At 48.5% G+C, this 11962-nt stretch overlaps 1 protein-coding gene across 1 annotated transcript; it reads left to right on the top strand.

Moving 5' to 3' along the window:
- Positions 1-51: 51 nt before the first annotated feature.
- On the top strand, positions 52-6128 carry LOC311627015 (tubulin alpha-1D chain-like). The gene is made up of 4 exons (XM_084893099.1): positions 52-237; positions 3645-3867; positions 4207-4355; positions 5090-6128. Exons 1-4 carry the CDS (start codon positions 235-237, stop codon positions 6071-6073), a joined length of 1359 nt encoding a protein of 452 aa, XP_084749225.1. The 5' UTR covers positions 52-234; the 3' UTR covers positions 6074-6128.
- Positions 6129-11962: the final 5834 nt, after the last annotated feature.

Raw genomic sequence — 11962 nt, 5'->3', positions numbered from 1 at the left:
TAGCCCCGCCTACATTCCACCTCACTTCCCTATTTGGGCCCGGACCAGGACTTGCCTGCTGCCTGGTAACTGAGTCAATAGGCCTGCCCTCCTGGGGATGTTTCTAACAACATTTCCACCAGAGAGCAGACCAGAGAGCATAAGGAGGCCGGAGGCTGTGGGTCTCTCACGAACTCATCCCTGTTTTCTACTTAGCAGCGGACAGACGATCCCAGTCAGCACTCAACCAACAGCATGGTGAGCAGAGGTGGGGTGCTAAGCATGCGAGCGAGGGTCCCGGTGGGCCCAGGAGGGTGGTGTGAGGAATCTCTGGGAGTCCAGGTACTCATGGGGCTACAGTGTGTGGGAAGGTGGGGTGGGGAAGGGGGAAAGAGACTTCCAGATATCTGTACCCCTTCCCAAATGTGCTGATATGTGGGGGTGTGTGCAGGGGTGAAGAAGGACAGGGTGATGGTAACCAGGATGTGTGAGTGTGTGTGTGTGTGTGTGTGTGTGTGTGTGTGTGTGTTTCCTGAGCCTGAACTCAGGAGCAGGGCTGCTAAAGGGCTCTGAATTTAGGGGTAGGGAGTGTGGGGTAAGCAGGACTGGAGCACAAAATGTAGGCACTGCCCTACAAACCCTGGGCCCCATGGCAGATTCACTGTGTCATGTGAATCTGTGGGGATACACCCTCAAAGCCCTGCCCAACTGCAGTTACATATTAGTGGGGGCGGGGGAGGGGGGGAAATGGAGAAGAAGAGGGAGGATTCTTCCAGTTACTCAGAGTTGTCTGGGTGTGGGATTATTTTATATCTTTAACCTGTCTCCCCACATAGGCAGGATAGAAGAACAATTAAGAACATAGTTGGAGCCAGACTGTCCCTGCTTTGAATATTTCTTATTTTTTTTAAATATATATTTTATTGTTTATTCACAGAGAGGAAGAGAGAGAGTTAGAAACATCAATGAACGAGAGACATCCATCAGCTGCCTCTTGCACACCCCCCACTGGGGATGCACCCGCAACCAAGGCACATGCCCTTGACCGGAATGGAACCCGGGACCCTTCAGTCCGCAGGCTGACGCTCCATTCACTGAGCCAAACAGGTCTCGGCGAATATTCCTCATTTTGCTCATGACCTTAAACTAGTTACTTAACCTCTTTGAGAGTCAGTTTCCTCATCTGTAAAATGGATTAATAAAAATACCTACTCAAGGGGGCTGTTGTGAAGATCAAATGAGATAATGTATGTGAAACACTTAGCATAGTTTCTGGAACTGATTAACGCTTAATACATGGGATCTAATCAACATAATGACAAAGCCTGCTGGATACAGGTAGGAGATTGTGCTCTTTTTACAGTCAAGAAAAAGAGCAAGGGCAGCTGAGGTGAAGTAATTTGTCTGAGGTCATAGAAAGATGGGGCTTTGAGGCCAAGTCTGTGTGACACCAGGGGCGTTCTTTGCCCCAAACCTGCTGGCTCACCATAAGGGGCATTGATTCCAGCACCTCAGGCATACCTGAGAGGTCAGAGACACCTTGCACAAGCCAGCAGTTGGGGCCAGCACAGTGTCTGACTTTGTAGACAGAGCCCGCCTCCTGCCCATATGTAGCCTGGCTTCTGGCTGAGCAGTGCTCCCCTGTGGTAGCACACTGACCACCAGGGGGCAGCTCCTGTGTTGAGCGCCTGCCCCCTGGTGATCAGTGCACCTCATAGCGACTGGTCATTCTACTGGTCGGTCGACTTGCATATTGGGGTTTTATTATATGTAGGATAAAAATGTCAAATTTATGGAGAAAGTATCCTCATTTTTAAAAATTACGAATTATTTTATTTATTTATTTATTTATTTATAAATATATTTTATTGATTTTTCACAGAGAGAAAGGGAGAGGGATAGAGAACTAGAAACGTCGACCAACTGCCTCCTGCACCCCCCTCCCTCATTGTACATTGGTTGCAGGCACTGGGGATGTGCCCACAACCAGTGTACATGCCCTTGACCGGAATCAAACCTGGGACCTTTCAGTCTGCAGACCGAAGCTCTATCCACTGAGCCAAACGGGTTTTCGGCTATGAACTAGTTTAGATATGTAAAAAGGTATAAAGAACACCTGTTACCCACTTCAAGAAATAGGATCTAAAAAGAAAAAGAAAGGAAAGGAAAAAAGAAAAGAAAAGAAGAGAAAGAAAGAAAAGGGATCTTTTTCCAATTACATTAAACTCTACCAGAGAGAACCATTATTCAAAATTTGGTTAATATTTTCCTTTGCTTTCTTCCCCCCCCCCCCCCCCCGCTTTGTTTTCTTTATTTTTGCAGTATATACACATTACAAGACTATATAGTAAATATATAAATTTATCTATCAATGATTCATAGTATTGGTTATATAAATGGTATCATATTATATGGTTCTTCTTAATTTGAGATACAACACTTTAGACTTCTACTAGCAGTGTAAGAGTTCACATTTCTCTACATCCTCTGTGTTGTTAAGCCTTAATTTGGGGAAATTTGATGAATGTGCTCATTTTATTAGAAAGATCTGTGGAAATTACTCATCAAGCAGAGAAGTACATCTGGGAGACGTCTCTGGTACCCCACTGACTACACTGCCACACATCTGTTAACTTATGAAACTCTCTCTTCTTTAGACAGTGAGCTTCTTGAGGGCAGGGACTGAGTGTTAGGTGTTATGTGTCAGCTCAGTGTGCAGTACATAGTACATAGTAGAGGCTCAATAAATCTTTGATGAAGCAAGAGGGTCAAGCCTTCTTGATTCTCATGGGACTCCCCAGGAAGGACACTGGCCTTCCTCTTTTCTTAGACCCAACAGTCCTGTTTCAGCGGCGAAGGGTTCTTTGACCACCAGCCTTGAATCTTGTAGGGAAGACCTTTCTTTTCAGTCCCACCTTACTCCAGAGCACATGTGTCAAACACAAGGCCCACGGGCCAAATCCATCCCGCCAGGCCTTGCAATGTGGCCCGCACCGCGCTGTCATCACTGCACTCCGCTGTCAGTTTATGACATTGTCAGTTTATGACTGTTCAGTAAACCATTCGGCCCGCGATTTAGGCTGGATTTTAGATTTTGGCCCCTTCTCTGATTGAGTTCGACACCCCTACCCCAGAGCCATGCACACCCAAGATGAAATAGTAGCACCTCCATATCCATTCTAGGAGCCCTTTTCCTTTCTCACTGGCGTTTCTGGCTGTCACATGAATCCAAATTTCTTTCTGCTTCTATAAACCTCTTCCTTATCCTTGACTCCTGAAACTTCACTTGGATCTTGTTTCCTTCACCAGTGGCCCTGAATTTCTTTCTGAACACGAATGGGTTGACTTTGGTTCTCTGCCCTCATTTGATCCCTTCAACATTCCTCCAGATGCATAGTTCCTGAGCAAGACACTATAACCTGAGAACTGCCCACATCTTCTGCTTCCCCTGAGGGGTTTGGCCCAGCCCCAGAACCAGTGCCTGCTGGTCCTCAATGCAACCTGTAAATGTTTAGCCACAGGGTTTAGCCAAACATTTCTTGGAGCAGAGTCCAAGAAACTTTGCCCTCAGCCGGAGAACCACTCAAGGAAGCAAGGCAGGAATTGTGTCCAGGCACGATACGTTTCTCTCTGCTAAGGGTGTTTTCTGCCATTTGTCTGCTCAGCGTGAGTGTATCTCAGTCCACGTGGGCCAGGCCGGCGTGCAGATTGGCAATGCCTGCTGGGAGCTCTACTGCTTGGAACATGGAATCCAACCAGATGGGCAAATGCCGAGCGACAAGACCATCGGGGGAGGCGATGACTCTTTCACCACCTTCTTCAGTGAAACTGGGGCAGGAAAACATGTGCCCCGAGCTGTGTTTGTGGATCTGGAGCCCACTGTGATTGGTGAGTAATGATCCATCTCTTCCATGGCCTTGTTTCAGGTACCACAGCAAGTCCTTCTCTATAACTGGAGAGCACTGGAGTATGTGGTTCCCAGTTACTGCAGCCAATTAGAACTCCACATCTGCAGAGCCACTGTCACTCCTCTCTAGAGTTCCAATGTCACCCCACATTCCTTTCCTTTTCTTGATGAACACTTAAAGTCAAGGGCAATAGCAGCAACCTGAATGGAGCTCCTGCAGGGTAGGACTTGGAGCCTGGAGATCCCACTTCACCTGGGTACCCTGGAGCTCTGGGAGCCAGGTACAAGAGGAGTGAGGCCTAAAACTCTGTTCATTGCAGATGAAGTTCGGACGGGCACGTACCGCCAACTTTTCCATCCAGAGCAGCTCATCACAGGCAAGGAAGATGCTGCCAATAACTACGCCCGAGGCCACTACACCATTGGAAAGGAGCTCATTGACCTGGTGCTGGACCGGATTCGGAAGCTGGTAAGAGAAGAGCTAAAGGCTGGGGATTCTTATTGTGGTTTGGAGGCCAGTTAGGGGAAGGACAGCTTCAGCCCTTGGGAGAGCCTCCTGGAAAAGTCTTAAGCACACAGGATCAGGGCCCTGTATCCTGGTCAGGGGAGGCAGAGTATAGCTGCAGCCTGGAGCTGGATGTCTTCTTTATCTTCTCCAGCAGCAGGCCCAATTGTGGGCAGCATGGCCACCATGGCAAACCTGCCCAGGGCTGCCTGGCCAAGTGATGGAGGTCCATAAGCATTCCTAGAATATCACCTTGTATTGTAGGGGTGAGGGCAGAAGGCCTTATGAAAAGCAGGGATCCAAATAATGCTGGCCCAGGGCTCTATGACTGACTTTGGGGATAAGTTCCTGGATTGTTGGGGAAACCCTCCAGAATTATCTGGAGTTAAATCAGGGAGACACAGGTATGATGAGTAGAGCTGGCAAATTGTGATGACAAAAATGATTATGTTACAAGATTCAAGAGAGCTGTTTGTTAGAAACCTCCGGAGGCTTTAGAGAGGAAGAGGGATGAGGAGGAGAGAGCGGGCCGACCTTATCAGGCCCTGTTTTGTGCTCTTGGAAAAAGTCTTCCCTGGATTTTGTGACACATGGGGGCGGTGGGGGGGGGGGGGGAATGTGAAACACCACAAGCTGGTTCTCTCCCATTTGTCAGCTGTGCGTCACACCCCACATTTCTCTTCGCTTTCACTTTCTAGGCTGACCAGTGCACAGGACTACAAGGGTTCCTCATCTTCCACAGCTTTGGAGGGGGCACCGGCTCCGGCTTCACCTCACTCTTGATGGAGAGGCTCTCTGTTGATTATGGCAAGAAATCCAAGCTGGAGTTCTCCATCTACCCAGCCCCCCAGGTGTCCACGGCTGTGGTGGAACCCTACAACTCCATCCTGACCACCCACACCACCCTGGAGCACTCAGACTGCGCCTTCATGGTGGACAACGAAGCCATCTATGACATCTGCCGCCGCAACCTGGACATCGAACGCCCCACCTACACCAACCTCAACCGCCTCATCAGCCAGATCGTCTCCTCCATCACAGCTTCCCTGCGCTTTGATGGGGCCCTCAACGTGGACCTCACAGAGTTCCAGACCAACCTGGTGCCCTACCCACGCATCCACTTCCCCCTGGCCACCTATGCGCCAGTCATCTCCGCAGAGAAGGCATACCACGAGCAGCTGTCTGTGGCGGAGATCACCAATTCCTGCTTTGAGCCTGCCAACCAGATGGTGAAGTGTGATCCCCGTCATGGCAAGTACATGGCCTGCTGCCTGCTGTACCGTGGAGACGTGGTGCCCAAGGATGTCAACACGGCCATCGCTGCCATCAAGACCAAGCGTAGTATTCAGTTTGTGGACTGGTGCCCCACAGGTTTCAAGGTTGGCATCAACTACCAGCCACCCACTGTGGTGCCTGGTGGTGACCTGGCCAAGGTGCAGCGTGCTGTGTGCATGCTGAGTAACACGACAGCCATTGCTGAGGCCTGGGCCCGTCTGGACCACAAGTTCGACCTGATGTATGCCAAGAGGGCGTTTGTGCACTGGTATGTGGGCGAGGGCATGGAGGAGGGTGAGTTTTCTGAGGCCCGGGAGGATATGGCTGCCCTGGAGAAGGATTACGAGGAGGTAGGCATGGATAGTGTGGAGGGGGAGGGAGAAGAGGATGAGGGGGATGAATACTAGGGGAATCCTTTGTATCTATCCTAAATAAAGTGCTGTGGCATTATTGTCTCACAAATGTCTTTTTCTCTTGGGGAAAACCATGGGGTGAGGGCTTCAATGTGAGACAAGAAGACTGATATCTTAGCCCGGGCTCCCCAGGAAACAGATCTGGTTTCAGATTTCATTAATGGGTGCAATTCCAGGAAGGGGCTGTAAAGCAGGAAAGGAGGGAGAATTTAGAGCAGATGCAGCTGAATAAATGGCATCTCAGAAGAATTCCTTGGGTAGGAGTGGTGGTGAGGATGGGGGCGTTTATGTACCGACTCCACTCTTCCATTGGTTAAACCATCAGTCCATTAAGCATGAACCCCCCTCAACTTCTGGATTGCACACACTTGGGCTACAGCGTCAACAAAGAAACCCTGGGACAGGAGGTAAGGTGCTTTTAAACAGCATGTGTGTGAAGTTGGTCAGAGCATCATCACAAGACGGCAACTGGAGCTGGTGAGCCAGGAGGGTCTGAAGTGGTGCCTTAGAGTAGTCTGATGTAGCGGACACAGTCTGACATAGCTGGTGTTCACCCTGTAGAGGGGGTTTATCTTCTTCAGGCAGGTGTTTTGGGTTTAGAGGGACCAGAAGCTGGCATTAAGGCAGAACAGTGGCACTGTGGCAGTAACCATGGAAGAATGGCTGGGAAGGGGCTGGGCTTGCCCTCCGGTGAGCTCCATCAACACTCGCCATTTTTTGATGAAGACAATTGACCCTTTTTTTCAAATGCCATGTGTTATACCAGCACAGCTTCCAGACCTCACTTCCAATCTGATGGCTGCCCCTAAAATCTTTGTATGTGGACTTTCTGTAAGTCCCCCTGGGCTGGAGGGTTGGGTCAGCCATTGGAGCTGTTGAAACTTGGGCAACCCCACCCTACCCCCAACCCTCTGGAGAGATTCAGTGCCCAGTGTTGCCCTCTGCAGTCCTTCCTGCAGCCTCCAGCTCTCAGGATGGGATGCTGGAAGCCAACCCTAAAGTGAGTAACACCAGGAAGCTGCTATCACCCCTAGGGCTGGAGGCCAATGGGTAAGATGATAATGCCAGAGGCTTTGAACTGGGACACCAGGTGGGAGCTGAAACCACAGCAGAGCTACCCAAAGCGACCAGGAGGGAATAAGGAGGGAGGGACATTTGGCAAGACTCAGAGCCATGGAGGAGACTCAACGACTGAGGTGCCCCATGATTTGGCTTCTCCCTTCCTCCCACCCTCAATCTTCGATCAATGTCTCCCATTGGCTGAACCTAGACAAGAAGTTAGTTTGCAAAGGGGCCAAGGAAAAAGAAAGTGCAGCCTTTGAGACACAGAGCAGGGCAGGGAAGATGGAGGAATGGATCTTAGAGAAAGCAGGCTAATAAAACACATACCTGCACCTTGGGCTACACCGGAAATGGAGTCACTCCTGCCTTCCCAGAGACCCTTTACCTGTCCCTGTCACCTTTGTTCCAATAATTACTTTGGGGTAAGTAGAGGATGGAGTGGAAACAACAGAGTAGTGGGGGGTTTAGAGAAGAAAATGGGCGTGCCCGGCATAGCAACTTCCTCCTTCTAGTTTGGAATAATTTGTCCAGACAAAGCAAGTATTCTCTCTTTTTAAAATATATTTTATTGATTTTTTTACAGAGAGGAAGAGAGAGGGATAGAGAGTGAGAAACATCGATGAGAGAGAATCATTGATCAGCTGCCTCTCGCATACCCCCTACTGGGGGCGTGCCCGTAACCAAGGTACACGCCCTTGACCGGAATCAAACCTGGGACCTTTCAGTCCTCAGGCCCACGCTCTATCCACTAAGCCAAACCGGTTTCAGCAAAAGCAAGTATTCTTAATTTGAGGATTTAAGCTCACACAGGAAGCTCTGTGCTGGGAGGAGAAGGCCTGAGGTTGTGTATATTTGTGTATAGAGCTGATGGTAGGGAGCAATTTAATTCAGAGGGAGTATTTAGAAGCCCATTTTGGCTGAGTAGCTCAGCTATATTCTCAAAGCTGGTTTTCACTAAGAGAACTGATCTTCAAATCTTTATTTGACTCATGTCTTTCTCTTTCTCGATTGGTTTCAAACTTGGGGAGGGAAGAGAGGTTTTTGGGGAGACAGCTTCAAGCAATCATGTCATTTATTGAGCATCTACTGGGCCCTATGTCCCTATTACCTGGTTTAATCCTGAGGTAAATACAGTTATACCTACTGGGCTGGAAGCTTCATGGGAACAAGGTCTATTCTACTCTCAGTACCAGAATGCTGCCCAACATATGTTAGTTATTCAGTATTTGTTGAATAGACTTGTTAAATGAATGCATATTTTATAGATGTGCAGACTGAGGCTTGTCCAAGGTAACTCAGCCAGTAAAGGAAGACATAAGGATTCAAACCCCAGGCCAGCCTGGGCCAAAGCTTATGCTGCTGGCCTCCCCTTCTTCAGATGCCCCCCTCTCCTGCCTATAGCAGTTATAAGCCCCACTCCAGACACCAACTTTTCTGGGCCTGCCAAGTCCCCAATTCCCAGACAGTGACTCAGGTGCCTCAAAGGCAGGGAGGGAGTGACACTCCCCTTGACAATGTCCTGCCCAGGCATTTGTTGGGGGTGGGGGTGGGAGTAACAAGGGTCCAGTTTCTGGGCTGAACAAGAACAGAGGTGTCTTTGGGCCCATAGACTTTGGGGCTGTCAGTGCCTTCTGAAAAGTCCTCTCCCTACCCCCCAACATCTCATAGGAGGTGAGGTGAGGGCTTGGGGGAGGCCAGCAGGGAGGGCCTCACCTGCCAGGATGCTGGGCATCCAGAGAGGCAGTCAGGCTCCCCTCCTGTCCACGGTACCAGCCAGCCCAGCCTGGGCAGCTGTAAGGCCATCTCCTCTCAGACCCAAAAGGCCTCCCAGCTAGAAACTCTGCTGGCAGGTGCTGGCAGGCCTAGGTTGGACTGGGTGTGGGTGTGTAGAGGTGGCAGCTCTGACCTCCACGGGGCAGCTGGGAGTGACCTAGCCGTCTCCTGGGGACTCCCTCGGTGAAGGGGGATGCTTTCATCCCTGAAGCTTCTAGAGCTAGACTACAATTATCTCCTGCAGGCAGACACAGAACAGGTTCCCAGCCTTGGAACCCACCATACACCTTCATTTTCTCGCCTCTGATGTGTCAGGAACATGCCTGCCTCCAAGCCTGCATTCTCACCATTTTCTCCTTCTGGAATGCCACTCCCTCTGCTTGTCTCAATGTTGTCATCCCTTCCGGCTTAGGTCATGGTCACCCAGAACCCATCCAACCCTGGGAGCTCTGTCTCCCCTCGCTTCTCCCAGCCCCTACTGTGTCTGTCACTCATTTTGTACTTGGCATAAGCTGCTTAGCTTCTTATAGGAACCCATTTTCCCAACTAGATTTAAAAAAAAAAAAATTCTGTATGTATCTGTACAGTTAGGTACACATGCTTCAGAATTCAAAAGTACTAAAGAGATTAACAAAAATAACTTTATATAGTGAAAATGTTTCCTTCATTGGTTTCTCTCTTGGCAGCCACCACTGGCAACTTTTTTGTTAGTGTTTCCGAGACATCTACTAGTATACATACTAATGTGTGTATTCACATCTACATATACTTTGTTCTATACCTGTTTCTCCCCCCCCCCCCCCCCCCGCTCTTAACAATAAATCTAGAAGATGGTCTGTGTTAGAACATACTTTGTTCTACCTGGTGGCAATTTAATATTCCATTCATTCTATCATTTATTTAACCAGTGTGCTGGTTAAATGGGTATTCAGGTTGTTTCCAATTCTTTGCTATTGAAAAGAATGCTGCAACCCTTGTGTATACTTATTTGCCGATAAGTTATTAGAATTGCAATCGTGGTCAAAGGCTATGCAACTTTAATTTTAATATACCCATATTGCTCTGCTTAGAAGTTATACCAAATTACCCTCCCTCTACCAGTATATGAGGATGCCTGTGCCCACAGCCTTGCCCATATGATGTACTGGACTTTATAATCTTGTTCAATCACCTGATAAGTGAAAGTATTTTGTCACAGATTTCCCTCATAATTCTCTTATTATGAATGAGGTTGAGCATCTTTTCAATTGTTTAAAAGTCGGTACTTTTTCTTCTATGAACTGTCTTGTCTGTGCCCTTTGCCCATTTAAAAAAAATGGCTTTGTTTGCCTTTTCTTTTCTTTTTTTTTAAAAAAATATATTTTATTGATTTTTCACAGAGAGGAAGGGAGAGGCTTAGATAGTTAGAAACGTTGATGAGAGAGAATCATCGACCAGTTGCCTCCTGCACACCCCCTACTGGGGATGTGCCCGCAACCAACGTACATGCCCTTGACCGGAATCGAACCCGAGACCTTTCAGTCCACAGACCGATGCTCTATCCACTGAGCCAAACCGGTTTCTGCTGTTTGCCTTTTCTTATTGATTTGTTGGAATTCTTTGTGAACAAAGGAGAGGAATCCTGCTTGCTAGATGTGTTTTATATAATTTCTCCCAGCTATATTTTCATCTTCTTGAGTATAGGGACTGGAACTTAAGCCTCTTTGTATTCCTATTCTTAATATAACCACATACATGGAAGGTGCTAGAAAAAATGTCTGTGGGGATAAGAGAAGAAGAGAGAGATTTGGAAGATTTTAGAGTGATCTAACCTAACCTTATCCTCTTAAACAAGATCAGTCAGTACTCTTGTTGTAAACAGCAGAAACTAACCCTGGCAGATTAAAAAAGGAACACACGCATACACACACACACACACACACACACACACACACATACACAGAGTCTTAGAGAGATATCAGGTAGCACACAGAATCAATATGAGGGCTACCAAACAAGCCTCTGCAAACAGGTAAGCACCAAGGGAGCGGGCACCATAGTCAAGGTCAGGGCACAGGATAGCCTGCGAGTGCCTCTGCCCACTGCAGTGAGGCCCTCTCCCACCAGGCACCGAGGCTGACATTTTCTCCTCCAGACACTAGAGGCCACTGCTGCCTCCACTGCCATCACAATGCAGAAATGATTTCTCAACTGCCCCAGCTTTTCTGTGACTTGATCCAGATTCAGAGTCCCAGTGGGAGCTTGCCACTGGCCGAGCCGTGTCTTTTGCCTGCACCCTTGGAGCCGAGAAGTCTAGGAGAGCAAGTGTCCGGGCTTTCTGGCAGGCGGTGGCTGGCCTGGCTGCCATCAAGACCTACGCAATAGGAATTCCCCAAATGTAGGCAGGAGGCTCAGACTGTGGGCAGCCAGGACAACTGGACAAAGTTCTCTTGAGGACATAGCTGAGCTATTCAGTCAAAATGAGCTTCTAAATACTCCCTCTGTAAACCACCTCTAAATACCACTCTTTGCCCATATCTGGCACAAGCCCTTTTCCTTGGAGAAGCGTTTCTGGGTCATAAAATCTAAATACTCCTCTGGATTCACGGCCATTACTGCTTGGGCCAATAATGATGCCGGAGAGGACTGTGCTGGGACTTACTACGCACTCCACCTCATCTGACTTTCAAACAGTCCTAGACATTCCCTGTATGTAGGGAGGAAAATGGAGTCCTTAGAGGTTTCCCCAAATCATATAGTAGTGCCAGGCTGCAAATCCAGATCTATTTTCAAAACTTTGGGGTTTCCCTGTGAGCTGTGTTAATGGGCTAGTATCTTACCACGTTGGGGCTCTGAGGAGGCAGGGGATGGGCCACAGTCTTCCTTTTATATCCTGGCTACCTCTGCTATGGAGAAGATGTTCAATTAATGCTTGGTGGATATCAAGCAGAACCAATTCTGGAAGTTCTCTAAATCTCCCAGGAAGCCTGAACCCAGGAGTCACTTTGAGGCAGAAGTCTACTTAATAGGATCACATTGGGAAGGAAAATCTTCAAACCAGGGAATTTC

This window comes from Pipistrellus hanaki (assembly GCF_964339955.1).
Source record: "Pipistrellus hanaki genome assembly, chromosome: 8".
In the NCBI taxonomy this organism is placed as follows: Eukaryota; Metazoa; Chordata; class Mammalia; order Chiroptera; family Vespertilionidae; genus Pipistrellus; species Pipistrellus hanaki.
The sequence above is the reverse complement of the archived record's forward strand: the minus strand, read 5'-3'. Positions and strand labels throughout refer to the sequence as shown.

What these genes read in the sequence shown, in the direction of transcription:
- LOC311627015 (XM_084893099.1), top strand. An exon ending in TCTGGAGCCCACTGTGATTG is followed by an intron (nt 3,868 to 4,206) that starts GTGAGTAATGAT and finishes TGTTCATTGCAG; the next exon opens with ATGAAGTTCGGACGGGCACG. An exon ending in TGGACCGGATTCGGAAGCTG is followed by an intron (nt 4,356 to 5,089) that starts GTAAGAGAAGAG and finishes TTCACTTTCTAG; the next exon opens with GCTGACCAGTGCACAGGACT.